Genomic DNA, 21,292 nt, shown 5'->3' on the forward strand with positions numbered 1-21,292 from the left:
TATGTTTTATGTTTTATGTTTATGTTTTATGTTTTATGTTTTATGTTTTATGTTTTATGTTTATGTTTTATGTTTTATGTTTTATGTTTTATGTTTATGTTTATGTTTATGTTTTATGTTTTATGTTTTATGTTTTATGTTTTATGTTTTATGTTTTATGTTTTATGTTTATGTTTTATGTTTTATGTTTTATGTTTTATGTTTTATGTTTTATGTTTTATGTTTTATGTTTTATGTTTTATGTTTTATGTTTTATGTTTTATGTTTTATGTTTTATGTTTTATGTTTTATGTTTTATGTTTTATGTTTTATGTTTTATGTTTTATGTTTTATGTTTTTTTTTGTTTTTTGTGCAAAAAGTCTCGTAAAAAATGCTATATTTTGATTTTGCCTAGACTTGAAGACCGATAAGCTAGAAGATGTCTCTGTCGCTGTTTCAATTCTTAATCTATGTTCATGACCTGCATTGACCTATAAAAGAAGCTAGGCGCTTTGAATAATTCGCAGTACAAGTTAAGCCGTTGGACAGAGAAGGCTTTTTTGGTAGTCGGAATGTTTTCACTAATAATTCTTGTTGTGACACTACCGTTCAGTCTAAGTGCAGTTACTGGTGATGAAACGCAGTTACAGGATCCAACATTAGGGTGTAAGGTACTGGAGCAGCGATTGGATGAGCTACAAGCCACGTAAGTAAATTTCTTCTAGTTCATTTGTTTTGCCGAAAAATGCCCACACAGTAAAAAAAATACATCTTTTATGTCAGATAAATATGTTTAATTTTACCTCTGAAAATGTGTAATTTTACCACATTTCTGGTGTAATCTAACTTTTTCAGACTAAATTGAGGTAAAATTACATAATAAAAAAAAAAAAATTAAATTTTTTTTAAAATTACATCATAAATGGTGTAACATTACACCTCCCAAAATTACCCAATTTTTACTGTGTGGGAATTACTCAGTTTATTATATGTTGGCACTTAAATAATAAAGATTCAATTTTTAAAGGCTTTCAAAACTTCTAACATTCACGGAAGAGACAGAACAAGCCAGACAAGAGAGTCAACGTGTGATAGTGGAATCGTTACAAGATGAAATCACCGAGTAGGAGCCAAATTCTTTTTCTTTTTACAATAATTACAAAGTTTAATAATTGTAGGAAAATCACGCGTCTTTACACAAAAAGCGGAAATCCCGACTGTGAATCATCGGAAATATCTGTTAAATATTTCCTACAACAACCGATCAACTCTTCAGCGATTCCCATGGTCTGTGACGCGGATGCCTTCGGCGGAGGTTGGTTCGTCATTCAGCAGAGACTTCACGGCGGGTTGTCCTTTCAGCGCGATTGGCAGGAGTACAAGAATGGGTTTGGTTCTGTCGGGAAGTCCAACGAATTTTGGCTCGGTTTGGAACGGATGCATCGGTTAACTAAGAATGAGGATTGTGAGTTGATGCTTGAGTTGAGAGATGAGTCCGGTCGCTATGGTTACGCTCTGTATTCGGGCTTCAAAGTTGCTGGGGAGGGCGATAGTTATCGACTGTCGGATGATTTAAGTTTTGTTGAAGGATCGTCGATCGGCGATAAAATGATTGGATTGCGCAGTGAGCAATTTTCGACCCCTGATAGAGATAATGGTAGATCACTGGAGAATTGTGAAACAAAATTTGGAAGTGGCTGGTGGTTCAAAGACTGCAAAAGTTTGTGAGAATTGATTTTTTTCTTGAATCAAATCAAACAAATCAATTGACTCTGTTCCATCTGCAGAAATCTTAATGGACCATACATGAAGGACCCCACAACTGGTCGTGGAATCTATTGGGATGGTTGGACCAACGCTGCAACGTACAGCCGAATGATGATCCGTCGCGCAAGGTAACGATCAGAAATCACTCGTGAGCTACCACGATTCGCAAGCAGCCGGCGATTTGGTCGGTCACTTGGCCTACTCCGCTCGTCGGCGACACTCACACGAGAACATGCTCAGAGCGATTAGAGTGAGAGTGAGAGGGAGAGCAGAAGAGAGAGAGTTTTCAGTAGCGATTGGAGTGGTAGCGGTAGATGTTCTCCAGAGCAGATTTGCATCGCGTCCGATTTGTGCTCGCGAGAGAAGCTCACCAAGTTCTTGGACTTTTTTCAAATGTTGAAATTTTCTCAAAAAATTATCCATTTCAGGCAAACTTTACAGCAGGATGTTAAACCATTCATCGAGGATTGCAAGAAGGTGAAAAAGTCGGGAACAAACTCCTTTAGGCCAGCTGGTTTTTCCGACATTTTCGCGGTGTACTGTGAGGCTGAAGCCTTTGGCGGAGGCTGGTTGGTGCTTCAGCAAAGGATCAACGGAACGGAGAACTTTAATCGCAATTGGAACGATTACAAGCACGGCTTTGGCACGGTTGGAAAGTCCACCGAATTTTGGCTCGGTTTGGAGCGAATGCATCAAATTACAAGCAGAAAACCATTTGAAATGTTGATTGAAGTGAAGAATGAAGAGGGACAGCACGGTTACGCCACGTTTTCCAAGTTCAAAGTTGCTGACGAGAGTGACGGCTATCGACTGTTTGATGAGTTCCGATGGAGCGAAGGGATGATCAACTTTGGGCTCCAGTTGTCGCACGGAGAGCAATTTTCAACCTATGATAAAGATAATGATAAATCTAGCGAGAATTGTGGATCCCTGTACAAAGGTGGCTGGTGGTTCTACAAGTGTAGACATTCGTTAGTATTGCCTCTAGAAACTTAAGAAAGCAAATTAATTGACTTTTTTAAATTGCAGAAACCTCAATGGCCCGTACAAAGAAGACCCCAAAACTCATCGAGGTATTTTCTGCCATGACTGGGCTCAAGCTGCAACTTACAGCCGAATGATGATTCGTAGCACTTGATTTCATAATATAACCAAAATAAAGTTTACGAAATTTATTGAAATTTATTAATCATCTGAAGTTCTGCCCTGTTTCTACGTCTTTCAGATTATTTATATCTCAACGTTCTGTTTATTGAACCCTCAAATAGCAAAAATCGCAAAATAACAGTTAGTTCATGCATCGTTCCTCAAACTAACCTTCGATTTTTGTTTCTCCTTTTTGTTCTAAGATCATTTCCCCCATATATGAAAACAGACCAACAAAAAAAAAGAACCTAAAAGTCATCGCCATCACCATCACAGAACCGTAACCGCTGGCTGGCTTCAGCTTCTGCTGTTACTGGCCACATAAGTGTCGATTAATCGCATGGTTCTGCTTCTAATCCGCAATAAATTAATACCACTTTCGAATGGTGGTTTATACCTCCCCCCTCCTCGCCACACCCGATCGTACGATCAGACCAAAGAACTAAAGAGAAAGAATTTGCACCCAAAATCACCCTTGAAAACGAGATCCCCCTACCCCCCTCCCTGAAGAAACTCCCACCAGAAGGACCATTGTCTATATAACCTAGAATTGGCGGCCCGGGGCCTAGGCCGCGGCGAGGCCATTATTGTTGGCCAATTTATAACCTCTCTTCTCGTGTTTTATTTTCTTTTCCAACTTTCTGGTTCATAAATTTTTCCCGCGTCACTCTTGGCTGGGCTGGGGTCGGTGTGGATGGCGCGGAATTCCCGCAAGGGCGTCTTGCGGGGAAACAAAATGTTACTCCGAAATGGGTGATTTTTTTTTGAATATTTGATCAATTAATTGCAAAACTCAACTAGTTCATTGAACAAAAAACAAAAAACAAAAATCAAATAAAAGAGAAAACAACAAAATTTTGCATTTTTACTTTGTTACATTTGTTTTGTAAAATAATAAAAATCAGTGGTTGTTTTAAATCCTCAAAGCAAAATTTTGTATCGATTATAACTTTGTTCGAAGTTTTTTTTCTAAAATACAAAAATTCGCTTCGTTTGATGCCCTCCTTGCAAATTATGTTAATTTGAGTATTTAAAAAATTATAATTTCATGTATAAATGTACTCAATATTTCGCTTTGTTTGATACCTTTAAATGAAAATTTCAGTACTCTTCAAAAAAAAAATAAAAAAACTCTAGAAAAGTGAAAAAGTTTAAATTCAAGATTTCGTTTTGTTTGGTACGCATATTGCAACTTATGAAAATTCAAGTATTTTCGACAAAAAATATGGTGTTTATGAAAATTTGAGTATTTTATAAAAATAAATTAAAAAACGTTTCTTAATCCACCCTTAGGTGGGTAGTGCCTTCCTCACATTAACAAAAAATAATGAAAATAAGAAATGAAAATTAATATATAAGTTACGGAAATTGCTTTCCGCATAATTGATCGACGCCACCAACATCGTCAGCACAGCGGTCTATACAAGCCAGATGACACATGTCGCCATTTTGAATTCTCTTTGTGCTAAAATTTAGTGCTCATTTAGTGCTATTTAGTGCCCTATACCCCACATTTAGTGCCCTTATAGTTTCCATACAAATTGCCATACAAAATTTGAAATACAAGCCAGATGACACATGTCGCCATTTTGAATTTTCTTTGTGCTAAAATTTAGTGCTCATTTAGTGCTATTTAGTGCCCTATACCCCACATTTAGTGCCCTTATATTTTCCATACAAATCGCCATACAAAAATTTGAAATACAAGCCAGATGACACATGTCGCCATTTTGAATTTTTCTTTGTGCTAAAATTTAGTGCTCATTTAGTGCTATTTAGTGCCCTATACCCCACATTTAGTGCCCTTATAGTTTCCATACAAATTGCTAAACAAAATTTGAAATACAAGCCAGATGACACATGTCGCCATTTTGAATTTTCGTTGTGCTAAAATTTAGTGCTCATTTAGTGCTATTTAGTGCCCTACACCCCACATTTAGTGCCCTCATAGTTTCCATACAAATTGCCATACAAAATTTGAAATACAAGCCAGATGACACATGTCGCCATTTTGAATTTTCTTTGTGCTAAAATTTAGTGCTCATTTAGTGCTATTTAGTGCCCTATACCCCACATTTAGTGCCCTCATAGTTTCCATACAAATCGCCATACAAAGTTCAAAAGTCAAATTTCAGATGTCGCCATTTTGAATGGTTTTCAGTGCTTAAATTTAGTGCTCATTTAGTGCTATTTAGTGCCCTATACTCCAAATTTAGTGCCCTCATAGTTTCCATACAAATCGCCATACAAAGTTCAAAAGTCAGATTTCAGATGTCGCCATTTTGAATGGTTTTCAGTGCTAAAATTTAGTGCTCATTTAGTGCTATTTAGTGCCCTATACTCCACATTTAGTGCCCTCATAGTTTCCATACAAATCGCCATACAAAGTTCAAAAGTCAGATTTCAGATGTCGCCATTTTGAATGTTTTTCAGTGCTCAAATTTAGTGCTCATTTAGTGCTATTTAGTGCCCTATACCCCACATTTAGTGCCCTCATAGTTTCCATACAAATCGCCATACAAAGTTCAAAAGTTAGATTTCAGATGTCGCCATTTTGAATGTTTTTCAGTGCTTAAATTTAGTGCTATTTAGTGCCCTATTCCCCACATTTAGTGCCCTCATAGTTTCCATACAAATCGCAATACAAAGTTCAAAAGTCAAATTTCAGATGTCGCCATTTTGAATGTTTTTCAGTGCTAAAATTTAGTGCTCATTTAGTGCTATTTAGTGCCCTATACCCCACATTTAGTGCCCTCATGGTTTCCATACAAATCGCCATACAAAGTTCAAAAGTAAGATTTCAGATATCGCCATTTTGAATGTTTTTCAGTGCTAAAATTTAGTGCTCATTTAGTGCTATTTAGTGCCCTATACCCCACATTTAGTGCCCTCATGGTTTCCATACAAATCGCCATACAAAGTTCAAAAGTTAGATTTCAGATGTCGCCATTTTGAATGTTTTTCAGTGCTTAAATTTAGTGCTATTTAGTGCCCTATTCCCCACATTTAGTGCCCTCATATTTTCCATACAAATCGCAATACAAAGTTCAAAAGTCAAATTTCAGATGTCGCCATTTTGAATGTTTTTCAGTGCTAAAATTTAGTGCTCATTTAGTGCTATTTAGTGCCCTATACCCCACATTTAGTGCCCTCATGGTTTCCATACAAATCGCCATACAAAGTTCAAAAGTAAGATTTCAGATATCGCCATTTTGAATGTTTTTCAGTGCTAAAATTTAGTGCTCATTTAGTGCTATTTAGTGCCCTATACCCCACATTTAGTGCCCTCATGGTTTCCATACAAATCGCCATACAAAGTTCAAAAGTAAGATTTCAGATATCGCCATTTTGAATGTTTTTCAGTGCTTAAATTTAGTGCTCATTTAGTGCTATTTAGTGCCCTATACTCCAAATTTAGTGCCCTCATTGTTTCCATACAAATCGCCATACAAAGTTCAAAAGTCAGATTTCAGATGTCGCCATTTTGAATGTTTTTCAGTGCTCAAATTTAGTGCTCATTTAGTGCTATTTAGTGCCCTATACCCCACATTTAGTGCCCTCATAGTTTCCATACAAATCGCAATACAAAGTTCAAAAGTCAAATTTCAGATGTCGCCATTTTGAATGTTTTTCAGTGCTAAAATTTAGTGCTCATTTAGTGCTATTTAGTGCCCTATACCCCACATTTAGTGCCCTCATAGTTTCCATACAAATCGCCATACAAAGTTCAAAAGTAAGATTTCAGATGTCGCCATTTTGAATGTTTTTCAGTGCTAAAATTTAGTGCTCATTTAGTGCTATTTAGTGCCCTATACCCCACATTTAGTGCCCTCATAGTTTCCATACAAATCGCCATACAAAGTTTAAAAGTCAAATTTCAGATGTCGCCATTTTGAATGTTTTTCAGTGCTAAAATTTAGTGCTCATTTAGTGCTATTTAGTGCCCTATACCCCACATTTAGTGCCCTCATAGTTTCCATACAAATCGCCATACAAAGTTCAAAAGTAAGATTTCAGATGTCGCCATTTTGAATGTTTTTCAGTGCTCAAATTTAGTGCTCATTTAGTGCTATTTAGTGCCCTATACCCCACATTTAGTGCCCTCATAGTTTCCATACAAATCGCAATACAAAGTTCAAAAGTCAGATTTCATGTCGCCATTTTGAATGTTTTTCAATGCTCAAATTTAGTGCTCATTTAGTGCTATTTAGTGCCCTATACCCCACATTTAGTGCCCTCATAGTTTCCATACAAATCGCAATACAAAGTTCAAAAGTCAAATTTCGGATGTCGCCATTTTGAATGTTTTTCAGTGCTAAAATTTAGTGCTCATTTAGTGCTATTTAGTGCCCTATACCCCACATTTAGTGCCCTCATAGTTTCCATACAAATCGCAATACAAAGTTCAAAAGTCAGATTTCAGATGTCGCCATTTTGAATGTTTTTCAGTGCTAAAATTTAGTGCTTTTTTACAACGCTTTTTTACAACGAATTGTGGAGGTTCGATTTTGAAGACCGGGTCGATTTGAAAGAAAGTTGAAATGTGAGTCAGATCATGAAAGGTGGCAATACATCTGTCTCTTTTTCTCTTTCTCTTTTATGTTATACCATAGCTTAGAAAGAGACAACAACACCTCACAAGCTGAATCAGTCCTATGAAGTGGTTGATGCATGCACACTTGCATTGAAATAGTAAGTGTGTGTGTTCTACAATGAGTTTCATACAATTTGTTGCACGACACCAACATTTTAAAATTGCAGCGCATGTGTACGATGGCAGAGGAACTTAACCAACATTGTCAAACATGTTGTTCTATGGGGCCGTAATTTTATGACGTAACGCAGTTAGGGGAAGAGGGGTGTCGGCTTCTGTTACGAAATGTTACAACAATTAGGGAGGGGTGGGATGAAAAATTATGTAACGTAAAGCAAAATTTTCATATACAGTATGTAAAAAGTATTTACACCCCTTGGGCACTATGCACATTTGTGATGAAACATGTAAACAATTTAATGTTGACATAAACCTAGTACTACGTTTTGTTCAGAAACTCATGTTGAACATTTTGCTGCAAAAGCTCATGAAAAGATGTTTTCTATAAAAGTTATATTACAAATACTATTACAAAAATAAAAAGGTGCAAAAAAGTTTGTACACCTTTCGAAAAATTAACATAAATAAAGTTATTTGTTGACAAATCACCATAAATCCAGTCTCCCAACTCCAAATAGGCATCCTTGACTGATTAAAAATAATTTGGATTGAATATAAAGTTTACTAATTACTTAGTATAAAAGTTTATATTACTCTGGAAATTCTAAATAAAACTTATCTAAACTTAATTTTGCAAACTTTCAATTTAACTAAATGTCAATATATTACCATAGAATTGCTAAATAAACATTTTGGAGTGGGTATAACACCGTTTGGGGGTCTTTGTATCGCTAGAATAGATTTTTCGTTGGAATTTCGTACCAACCCGGAATTACGTCGTCGAAAAATCCGCCGGCATCCGAACCGGTCCACAATTCACAAGTTAACCTATGTGGCATCGGAAAGGGCATAAAATTTCCGATCTTTGATACCCATACATCTAGGTTTTCTATAAAACCCACGTTTTTAAATACCTGGGCAAAAAGTAAGTTTGATCCACGAGAACAAAAATTACGAAATTCCATACATTTTTGGCAGATTGCTCAAACGAAACCATAACAACGTTTTTGCCTAGGTATTTAAAAACGTGGGTTTATAGAAAACCTAGATGTATGGGTATCAAAAGATCGGAAATTTTATGCCCTTTCCGATGCCACATAGGTTGACTTGTTAATTGTGGACCGGTTCGATGCCGGCGGATTTTTCGACGACGTAATTCCGGTTGGTACGAAATTCCAACGAAAAATCTATTCTAGCGATACAAAGACCCCAAACGGTGTTATACCCACTCCAAAATGTTTATTTAGCAATTCTATGGTAATATATTGACATTTAGTTAAATTGAAAGTTTGCAAAATTAAGTTTAGATAAGTTTTATTTAGAATTTCCAGAGTAATATAAACTTTTATACTAAGTAATTAGTAAACTTTATATTCAATCCAAATTATTTTTTTCAGTCAAGGATGCCTATTTGGAGTTGGGAGACTGGATTTATGGTGATTTGTCAACAAATAACTTTATTTATGTTAATTTTTCGAAAGGTGTACAAACTTTTTTGCACCTTTTTTTTTGTAATAGTATTTGTAATATAACTTTTATAGAAAACATCTTTTCATGAGCTTTGCAGCAAATGTTCAACATGAGTTTCTGAACAAAACGTAGTACTAGGTTTATGTCAACATTAAATTGTTTACATGTTTCATCACAAAATGTGCATAGTGCCCAAGGGTGTAAATACTTTTTACATACTGTATATGAAAATTTTGCTTTACATAATTTTTCATCACCCTTTCATTTCGTAACCCTCTTCCCTAACTGCGTTACGTCATAAAATTACGGCCCCATAGAACAACATGTTTGACAATGTTGGTTAAGTTCCTCTGCCATCGTACACATGCGCTGCAATTTTAAAATGTTGGTGTCGTGCAACAAATTGTATGAAACTCATTGTAGAACACACACACTTACTATTTCAATGCAAGTGTGCATGCATTAGGGCGTCCAATTTTCCCGGGTTTTGAATTTCCCGGGAAACGGGAAAAATATTTTTGAAATCCCGGGAATTCACGGGATCCCGGGAAATTTTTGAATCAGTAATAAAATCTATGTTTCATTATATTTGTTATGTTTTCAAGCTTAAAATCATTGAATTTGCTTAATAATATCAAATGGTTATAATCCTCACTTCAATCTAAACAAAGACGACAGTTTTAAAATAGCCTAAAAGATTTTTTTTGTCTTTGTGGTGTTTAGGATTTTATATCAACTACTATTTTTAATTCCAGTATGATTAATCATTTTTTTATTTGCGAATCAAATTACATAATTCTTTTTTTGAAAAGGTCCAATAAGCTTTTGTTTTCCATATGTTTATAGGACCTATTCAAAAAACTTTGGAATTCTTTCATATTTTTTTCTTTTATATATATTTTATATGACATGACTAAAACAGCTAGAAAACAAACAACGACAATAAATAAAATGATACCAGTCAATGTAAAATTTTAGATAAGTTTTAAATTCATTGTTTTATATAAAACATATTTTACAAATTATCTTCAAGTTACTACCGCCAACCGAGGGAAAATCAGAACTACAGTCTAAATAGGTACAGGAGATTTTAGAGCAATACATTTGGAAGTACAAATTGTTTTGTTCTGTTACTGTTTCAACCGAAGTAATCCAAAACGTCATGCAAATATTTGTTGCTTTAATAGCTGTATTTATTCGTTACATTTGTACGTATTTGCCCTAGATGCCGGTGTTTGATTATAAATAATTTGATATGAGATTGTTTTTTTTTTAATTTAAAATCGAAAATATACGTAAATATATCCAGTTTTTCAAAAAAAATAAAATAATAGAGAAAAAAATGTAAAGCACTATGCATTTTGCGGACCTGGTAATTCAAATTATAATATTTTTTCCTTAAATGCCAATTTAATGCTGAGATTTGCTGAATACAAATTTTAATTCATTTTATTGTTCTACTATTTTCACAACCAAATCTGAATTTCCAGACCAAAATATGATTTTTTTTTTTCAATTTCGGGAATTCCCGGGACAAATTATAGAAAATCCCGGGATTCGGGAATTCCCGGTTTAGGAAAAATCCCGGGATTTTTGTCCCGGGAATTCCCGGGATGGACGCACTAGCATGCATCAACCACTTCATAGGACTGATTCAGCTTGTGAGGTGTTGTTGTCTCTTTCTAAGCTATGGTATAACATAAAAGAGAAAGAGAAAAAGAGACAGATGTATTGCCACCTTTAATGATCTGACTCACATTTCAACTTTCTTTCAAATCGACCCGGTCTTCAAAATCGAACCTCCACAATTCGTTGTAAAAAAGCGTTGTAAAAAAGCACTAAATTTAAGCACTGAAAAACATTCAAAATGGCGACATCTGAAATCTGACTTTTGAACTTTGTATTGCGATTTGTATGGAAACTATGAGGGCACTAAATGTGGGGTATAGGGCACTAAATAGCACTAAATGAGCACTAAATTTTAGCACTGAAAAACATTCAAAATGGCGACATCTGAAATTTGACTTTTGAACTTTGTATTGCGATTTGTATGGAAACTATGAGGGCACTAAATGTGGGGTATAGGGCACTAAATAGCACTAAATGAGCACTAAATTTGAGCATTGAAAAACATTCAAAATGGCGACATGAAATCTGACTTTTGAACTTTGTATTGCGATTTGTATGGAAACTATGAGGGCACTAAATGTGGGGTATAGGGCACTAAATAGCACTAAATGAGCACTAAATTTGAGCACTGAAAAACATTCAAAATGGTGACATCTGAAATCTTCCTTTTGAACTTTGTATGGCGATTTGTATGGAAACTATGAGGGCATTAAATGTGGGGTATAGGGCACTAAATAGCACTAAATGAGCACTAAATTTTAGCACTGAAAAACATTCAAAATGGCGACATCTGAAATTTGACTTTTAAACTTTGTATGGCGATTTGTATGGAAACTATGAGGGCACTAAATGTGGGGTATAGGGCACTAAATAGCACTAAATGAGCACTAAATTTTAGCACTGAAAAACATTCAAAATGGCGACATCTGAAATCTTACTTTTGAACTTTGTATGGCGATTTGTATGGAAACTATGAGGGCACTAAATGTGGGGTATAGGGCACTAAATAGCACTAAATGAGCACTAAATTTGAGCACTGAAAAACATTCAAAATGGCGACATCTGAAATTTGACTTTTGAACTTTGTATTGCGATTTGTATGGAAACTATGAGGGCACTAAATGTGGGGTATAGGGTACTAAATAGCACTAAATGAGCACTAAATTTGAGCACTGAAAAACATTCAAAATGGCGACATCTGAAATCTTACTTTTGAACTTTGTATGGCGATTTGTATGGAAACTATGAGGGCACTAAATGTGGGGTATAGGGCACTAAATAGCACTAAATGAGCACTAAATTTTAGCACTGAAAAACATTCAAAATGGCGATATCTGAAATCTTACTTTTGAACTTTGTATGGCGATTTGTATGGAAACTATGAAGGCACTAAATGTGGGGTATAGGGTACTTAATAGCACTAAATGAGCACTAAATTTTAGCACTGAAAAACATTCAAAATGGCGACATCTGAAATTTGACTTTTGAACTTTGTATGGCGATTTGTATGGAAACTATGAGGGCACTAAATGTGGGGTATAGGGCACTAAATAGCACTAAATGAGCACTAAATTTTAGCACTGAAAAACATTCAAAATGGCGACATCTGAAATTTGACTTTTGAACTTTGTATTGCGATTTGTATGGAAACTATGAGGGCACTAAATGTGGGGTATAGGGTACTTAATAGCACTAAATGAGCACTAAATTTTAGCACTGAAAAACATTCAAAATGGCGACATCTGAAATTTGACTTTTGAACTTTGTATGGCGATTTGTATGGAAACTTTGAGGGCACTAAATGTGGGGTATAGGGCACTAAATAGCACTAAATGAGCACTAAATTTTAGCACTGAAAAACATTCAAAATGGCGACATCTGAAATTTGACTTTTGAACTTTGTATTGCGATTTGTATGGAAACTATGAGGGCACTAAATGTGGGGTATAGGGCACTAAATAGCACTAAATGAGCACTGAAAAACATTCAAAATGGCGACATCTGAAATTTGACTAATAAACTTTGTATGGCGATTTGTATGGAAACTATGAGGGCACTAAATGTGGGGTATAGGGCACTAAATAGCACTAAATGAGCACTAAATTTTAGCACGGAAAAACATTCAAAATGGCGACATCTGAAATTTGACTTATTAACTTTGTATGGCAATTTGTATGGAAACTATGAGGGCACTAAATGTGGGGTATAGGGCACTAAATAGCACTAAATGAGCACTAAATTTTAGCACTGAAAAACATTCAAAAGGGCGACATCTGAAATTTGACTTTTAAACTTTGTATGGCGATTTGTATTGAAACTATGAGGGCACTAAATGTGGGATATAGGGCACTAAAAAGCACTAAATGAGCACTAAATTTGAGCACTGAAAAACATTCAAAATGGCGACATCTGAAATCTTACTTTTGAACTTTGTATGGCGATTTGTATGGAAACTATGAGGGCACTAAATGTGGGGAATAGGGCACTAAATAGCACTAAATTTTAGCACTGAAAAACATTCAAAATGGCGACATCTGAAATCTAACTTTTGAACTTTGTATGGCGATTTGTATGGAAACTATGAGGGCACTAAATGTGGGGTATAGGGCACTAAATAGCACTAAATGAGCACTAAATTTGAGCACTGAAAAATATTCAAAATGGCGACATCTGAAATCTGACTTTTGAACTTTGTATGGCGATTTGTATGGAAACTATGAGGGCACTAAATGTGGAGTATAGGGCACTAAATAGCACTAAATGAGCACTAAATTTTAGCACTGAAAAACATTCAAAATGGCGACATCTGAAATTTGACTTTTGAACTTTGTATTGCGATTTGTATGGAAACTATGAGGGCACTTAATGTGGGGTATAGGGCACTAAATAGCACTAAATGAGCACTAAAAACATTCAAAATGGCGACATCTGAAATTTGACTTATAAACTTTGTATGGCGATTTGTATGGAAACTATGAAGGCACTAAATGTGGGGTATAGGGCACTAAATAGCACTAAATGAGCACTAAATTTTAGCACGGAAAAACATTCAAAATGGCGACATCTGAAATTTGACTTACAAACTTTGTATGGCGATTTGTATGGAAACTATGAGGGCACTAAATGTGGGGTATAGGGCACTAAATAGCACTAAATGAGCACTAAATTTTAGCACTGAAAAACATTCAAAATGGTGACATCTGAAATTTGACTTTTAAACTTTGTATGGCGATTTGTATTGAAACTATGAGGGCACTAAATGTGGGATATAGGGCACTAAAAAGCACTAAATGAGCACTAAATTTGAGCACTGAAAAACATTCAAAATGGCGACATCTGAAATCTTACTTTTGAACTTTGTATGGCGATTTGTATGGAAACTATGAGGGCACTAAATGTGGGGTATAGGGCACTAAATAGCACTAAATGAGCACTAAATTTTAGCACTGAAAAACATTCAAAATGGCGATATCTGAAATCTTACTTTTGAACTTTGTATGGCGATTTGTATGGAAACCATGAGGGCACTAAATGTGGGGTATAGGGCACTAAATAGCACTAAATGAGCACTAAATTTTAGCACTGAAAAACATTCAAAATGGCGACATCTGAAATTTGACTTTCAAACTTTGTATGGCGATTTGTATGGAAACTATGAGGGCACTAAATGTGGGGTATAGGGCACTAAATAGCACTAAATGAGCACTAAATTTGAGCACTGAAAAACATTCAAAATGGCGACATCTGAAATTTGACTTTTAAACTTTGTATGGCGATTTGTATGGAAACTATGAGGGCACTAAATGTGGGGTATAGGGCACTAAATAGCACTAAATGAGCACTAAATTTTAGCACTGAAAAACATTCAAAATGGCGACATCTGAAATTTGACTTATAAACTTTGTATGGCGATTTGTATGGAAACTATGAAGGCACTAAATGTGGGGTATAGGGCACTAAATAGCACTAAATGAGCACTAAATTTTAGCACGGAAAAACATTCAAAATGGCGACATCTGAAATTTGACTTATAAACTTTGTATGGCGATTTGTATGGAAACTATGAGGGCACTAAATGTGGGGTATAGGGCACTAAATAGCACTAAATGAGCACTAAATTTTAGCACTGAAAAACATTCAAAATGGCGACATCTGAAATTTGACTTTTAAACTTTGTATGGCGATTTGTATTGAAACTATGAGGGCACTAAATGTGGGATATAGGGCACTTAAAAGCACTAAATGAGCACTAAATTTGAGCACTGAAAAACATTCAAAATGGCGACATCTGAAATCTTACTTTTGAACTTTGTATGGCGATTTGTATGGAAACTATGAGGGCACTAAATGTGGGGTATAGGGCACTAAATAGCACTAAATGAGCACTAAATTTTAGCACTGAAAAACATTCAAAATGGCGATATCTGAAATCTTACTTTTGAACTTTGTATGGCGATTTGTATGGAAACCATGAGGGCACTAAATGTGGGGTATAGGGCACTAAATAGCACTAAATGAGCACTAAATTTTAGCACTGAAAAACATTCAAAATGGCGACATCTGAAATTTGACTTTTGAACTTTGTATTGCGATTTGTATGGAAAATATGAGGGCACTAAATGTGGGGAATAGGGCACTAAATAGCACTAAATTTAAGCACTGAAAAACATTCAAAATGGCGACATCTGAAATCTAACTTTTGAACTTTGTATGGCGATTTGTATGGAAACTATGAGGGCACTAAATGTGGGGTATAGGGCACTAAATAGCACTAAATGAGCACTAAATTTGAGCACTGAAAAATATTCAAAATGGCGACATCTGAAATCTGACTTTTGAACTTTGTATGGCGATTTGTATGGAAACTATGAGGGCACTAAATGTGGAGTATAGGGCACTAAATAGCACTAAATGAGCACTAAATTTTAGCACTGAAAACCATTCAAAATGGCGACATCTGAAATCTGACTTTTGAACTTTGTATGGCGATTTGTATGGAAACTATGAGGGCACTAAATGTGGAGTATAGGGCACTAAATAGCACTAAATGAGCACTAAATTTAAGCACTGAAAACCATTCAAAATGGCGACATCTGAAATTTGACTTTTGAACTTTGTATGGCGATTTGTATGGAAACTATGAGGGCACTAAATGTGGGGTATAGGGCACTAAATAGCACTAAATGAGCACTAAATTTTAGCACAAAGAAAATTCAAAATGGCGACATGTGTCATCTGGCTTGTATTTCAAATTTTGTATGGCAATTTGTATGGAAACTATGAGGGCACTAAATGTGGGGTGTAGGGCACTAAATAGCACTAAATGAGCACTAAATTTTAGCACAACGAAAATTCAAAATGGCGACATGTGTCATCTGGCTTGTATTTCAAATTTTGTATGGCAATTTGTATGGAAACTATAAGGGCACTAAATGTGGGATATAGGGCACTAAATAGCACTAAATGAGCACTAAATTTTAGCACAAAGAAAAATTCAAAATGGCGACATGTGTCATCTGGCTTGTATTTCAAATTTTTGTATGGCGATTTGTATGGAAAATATAAGGGCACTAAATGTGGGGTATAGGGCACTAAATAGCACTAAATGAGCACTAAATTTTAGCACAAAGAAAATTCAAAATGGCGACATGTGTCATCTGGCTTGTATTTCAAATTTTGTATGGCAATTTGTATGGAAACTATAAGGGCACTAAATGTGGGGTATAGGGCACTAAATAGCACTAAATGAGCACTAAATTTTAGCACAAAGAAAATTCAAAATGGCGACATGTGTCATCTGGCTTGTATAGACCCAGCACAGCCGACAACAGTAACCCAAACTGCGAACAAAGCTAAACTTCGTTTACCTCGCCGCGATTAAAGCAAGTAGCTCGATTAATGCTTTGCAAGCAAAACCTCAGTACCTCGTGTGTGAGGCTCTGGGGGACTTTTCGATCACAATAAAATCAGAACGTTTTGGACCGTCAAACTCAACACTTTGGAGTAATTAATTTAGAGAAAACCACCATAATGGGACCTTTATAACTTATACCTGATACAGACTTTTCCAGAAAACATGCAGACTCTCATTTGAAGCAACGTGGCAACCGGGCGTTTCGCATCTGGTGCGACTCTCGCACGTAAACAAAAACACCCGGCCTTTTGAGGTTATGCAAAAAATTACTCTTTTTTGTGTCTACAAAAATGTTTTTCTTGGCATAACTTTTTAAATACTTTACTAAACAGAATAAAATTTAATAGGGTCTTAGGGGACACCAAAACGAACAGAATAAGGTGGATCCGGCCAAAATCGGTTCAGCCAGTTCTGAGATAATCGTGTGGAAAAAAATCATGTCTACACACATCCCCACAGACATTTGTTCAGAATTTGATTCTGAGTCGATAGGTATACGTGAAGGTATATCTAGGAGGTGTATTTAAGAAGTTCATTTTTCAAGTGATTTTATAGCCTTGCCTCAGTGAGGTGAGGGAGGCAAAAAGCGAAAACGAACACATAATTTTGATTGATTTGGCCATAATGCGATTGATAAAATTTTATTTTCAAAAATCTTCAAAATTTTAATGAAAATAGAGGTCAAATCAACATAAAACAATCTAAACGCATTTTCCTGCAGTTTTAGTCGTATTAAGCATGTTTGGTCTGGATTAAAAGTATTTTGATTTTTTATGAAATTCTAATGTACAGCACCGCAAAAACTTTTTATTTGCAAAAACAATAAATTTTCGTCAATACTGAGGTATTTTGGAAACTAATGATTGCAAAACAACTGGGCAGGTGTAAAATGCATTCAAATGATGAACCATGGCTCGTAAATTCAATTTCTAAACTTTTTTATTTTTTGCCCCCCACCTCCCATCCCCCTCAACTTTGGTCAAGGAACATAAACTTCAAAAAATATTTGCAACGGCCTAACATGGATATGATACGTATCAAAATTTTGTTTGCAATTTCAATTTATTAAATATTTAATGTAAATACTAAAATATACATGAATTTTCAAAATACTCAAATATTAATAATTTGCAATACGGGAATCAAAAATCCGTCATCAGAGGTTACATTGGGTCTTACAAATTTCAGCATTTATGTATGACCCATCCTCACCCCCCAGACCCAAGGTCACCCCTGATGATGGGAGGTAAATTTTTGAATGAATTTTCACTTTATCATAGTATTGATTGTAAAATACTTTAAAAGTCATGATACATCATATTTTTTTTTGAATGTACTCAAATTTTCATAATTTCGGAAGTACCCCTGACTCAAGGTGGTTTCAAAAACACCCAAAAAGCAAAAACGGAAAATTTGGTGTATTGGACATTTTCAAAAAAAAAAAAACTCCGGATTTGCAGTTTGGTTATCAAATCTTGTGGAATTTTTGTATGAATTTTCGCTTTATTAGGGTTTTTTGGAAGTATACTCAAAAAAAAAAATTAAAGTACCATATTTATTTTTGAAAACACTTATTACAATTTATAATGTCGATATCATACGAAGCAACATTGTTACAAATTTTTTGTTGCTGAATAATGAAATTTTCAGAAATTTCGGGGTTTTTGAAAATTCTTTTGTAATATACTCCATTTTTTACTGAACAGCATTTTTTTGTAAAACAAAATTTTTCAAAATTTGCGATTTGGATAGTGATTTTTTTATAAATTTTCACTTTCCACTTCGAGTTTTGTAAAATTTCGGGGTTTTTGAAAATTCTTTTGTAATATACTCCATTTTTTACTGAATAGCATTTTTTTTCGTAAAACAAAATTTTTCAAAATTTGCGATTTGGATAGTGATTTTTTTTATAAATTTTCACTTTCCACTTCGAGTTTTGTAAAATTTCGGGGTTTTTTAAAATTCTTTTGTAATATACTCCATTTTTTCACTAAATAGCATTTTTTTTGAAAAACAAAATTTTTCAAAATTTGCGATTTGGATACTGATTCTTTTATAAATTTTCACTTTCCACTTCGAGTTTTGTAAAAAAACAAAAAAAATGTATTTTTTAAATCACTCAAATTTTAATAAACAGTATTTTGAAAATATGGCACTTTGAGAAAAAAAATTACAATATTGCGATTTATGAAAAAGTATTTGTTTTTGTGAAGATTTCGGTATTTATTTGACAAATTAAAAAACTATAACAATGTAAAAATGTATCAAAATTTCTTTTCGTTTGATTCTGATATTACGATTTATGAAAATTTGAGTATTTTAGTAAAACAACAGTGTAATGAAAATTTGAGTATTTTATAAAAATAAATTCAAAAAAAGTGAAAATGCATACAAAATTTTCCTACATTTGATACCCGTTTTTCGAATTATAAAATTTGAGTATTTTCCAAAAAAATATAGAATTTTTATGAAATCTGGAGTATTTTAGGAAATTGACGGTTTTTGTTATGAATATTTGAGAATCCAAAAAAAAAACTCTAATAAAGTGAAAATGCATCCAAAATGTTATCCTATGTGCTATCCATATTGCGAATTATGATAATTTGAATATTTTTGAAATATTACTGTAAGGTTTGAAATTATGAATATTTACTCAGCTCAACTCAGATAAAGTGGAAATGTGATTTATGCAAATTTGAGTATTTTAAAAAGAATCACGATATTTGAGAATAATGCAAAAAAAAAAAAATCTTTTTAAGTTCAAATACAACAACAATTTTGCTACGTTTAAAAACAAATTAGACCGTTGAAAATATATTTCAAAACTTTTTCGTAAAATTCTGATAATTCGTGTTTTTACATCATCATTTTGAAAAAGGGAAGATGGTAGATTTAATGAAACTTTTTAAATGTAGCTTCAATGAAAGGGATCTATAACACATCAAAAACATCAATAATGCACAAATATCATCAAACATTTCCACAAACCATTACTTGGAATCTCAACCAATACCCCCCTGGGACGATCCCCACCAAAACGCTTCGATTTGGCCCCAAAATACATTCCTTCTGTGGTATTTTTAATGAAGAGAAAGGGAGTTTCTGACCGAGGCAGCCTCTCGTGTTTTTTTTTTTTGGGTTGATTCCCCTTCTTTTAAGGCGAAAGTTATTTTTAGCCACGACCACGGTTGCCTTGCAGGTTGCACGGTTTTTTTTTGGCAACATCAAACTTTAACCTGGAAACCTGGGTCAAAAGTGAAGGACCGATGAGAGTCGTCGCCAGCCTGCGTGCCACGAAATTAAGAGATTGACCAGATTGACCAGATATGTGTGTGAGGCCAATCAAATCAACAGACAGAGAGAAAGGTGAAGTGTGTGTGACGAATGATGCGGAATATCCCGGAAATCACGACTTTGAAGACTAATGATGTTCTCTGCGCGTTTTAAAGAGCATTGGCGGAGAAGGTTCTGGGACGACTGACCGCAACCAATTCCGATAACGACTCGCCGAATGGATTTGGTTCGGGTCGTCGCGACTCCTCCACGATCACGATCCGGGCAGGTTGTTTTCCGGTGTGAGTCTGATGCATTGTTTGTACACTTCACAAGGGATCAATCAACGAAACCGAGCGATCGTGTGGAAATTGTTGATCGATTTGTGATGCAGAAATTCTATGACGAGCTCGATTAGCGGGGTGGGGGGACCATTGTTCCTGAGCTGCTTGGCAGAGGGCTAAAATAGGGCTTGTTAGCTCTAGCATGAATAGAAATGGGATTGATTTTTACCTCTAAATTATGTCGGTGAAGGCAAATTGTTGATAACAATCAACCGATGAGAGTGCACAGATGCTGAGACGCGATGATCGGTGAATCGTGGGGCAAAAGAAGGACGTAATTTGATCGACCTTTGGCAGGGTGGCCTCAAGGTGCCGTTACGACATTTATGAGGTCATATTTTTACCGTAAGTGCTGGATTAAAGCGTTATAGATTAGGTGACAAAACTGTTTTCTTATTTTTTTTTCAAATGATAATGACGTATATGGAAAAAACATGACAATTTTTCAAGATTTCCTTTGTCAGCAATTCTACACGCAAACAACATGGAAAGAACAACAGTGCTCGAATCGGTCCCAAAGTGCGAGTGTGGGTTCCCTGGCTAAAATAATAAGATCTTTTTTTTTTGTTTGACCATTAGGGTGCCCTGCACCATGTCAACTGGACCCAAAAAAGGAAATTTTCGTAAATTTTCACAAAAACAATTTTTCAAAAAAATCAAAAATTTGCGCCAATTCAACAGATTTTATTTGTCTTGACGCAAATGAAAGTTTAAATATTAATGTAATGGTTAAGTTGTTGGGCTTGCTAATAAAAGCAACTTTGTCGCAGACACCAACATTTTATCTCGTAATCTACGCCTTATACGACCATATTTAGAGAGAGCATCTGAGCAAACCCTCAAAAATCATATTTTTTATCGTAGCAATTCAGGGTTAAGTTTTTAGAGAAAAGTGTTAGTCGAAGCTATTTCAGAGTTTGAAAAACGAACATTTTTATTTTCTGACAAGTCAATTTGGACTTAAGAGTCAAAAGTTACAGTTATTGTAAGGTGAAAAAGATGCAAAAACTAAAAAAATTAAAACTCAAATATCTCGAAAAGTAAAAACCCAAAAT

The 21,292-nt window shown here is 34.8% G+C and overlaps 2 protein-coding genes across 2 annotated transcripts in view; one reads left to right on the plus strand and one right to left on the minus strand.

Moving 5' to 3' along the window:
* Nucleotides 1–21,292, minus strand: part of LOC6046428 (microtubule-associated protein futsch) — a 160,459-nt gene that overhangs the window by 110,816 nt on the left and 28,351 nt on the right. The window lies entirely within an intron of this gene.
* Nucleotides 1,165–2,885, plus strand: LOC6046429. Its single transcript, XM_038266532.1, has 4 exons — nt 1,165–1,704; nt 1,768–1,875; nt 2,176–2,718; nt 2,777–2,885. Exons 1-4 carry the CDS (start codon nt 1,265–1,267, stop codon nt 2,883–2,885), a joined length of 1,200 nt encoding a protein of 399 aa, XP_038122460.1. The 5' UTR covers nt 1,165–1,264.

The sequence above is a fragment of the Culex quinquefasciatus genome, chromosome 1 (genome assembly GCF_015732765.1).
Source record: "Culex quinquefasciatus strain JHB chromosome 1, VPISU_Cqui_1.0_pri_paternal, whole genome shotgun sequence".
NCBI classification, from domain to species: domain Eukaryota; kingdom Metazoa; phylum Arthropoda; class Insecta; order Diptera; family Culicidae; genus Culex; species Culex quinquefasciatus.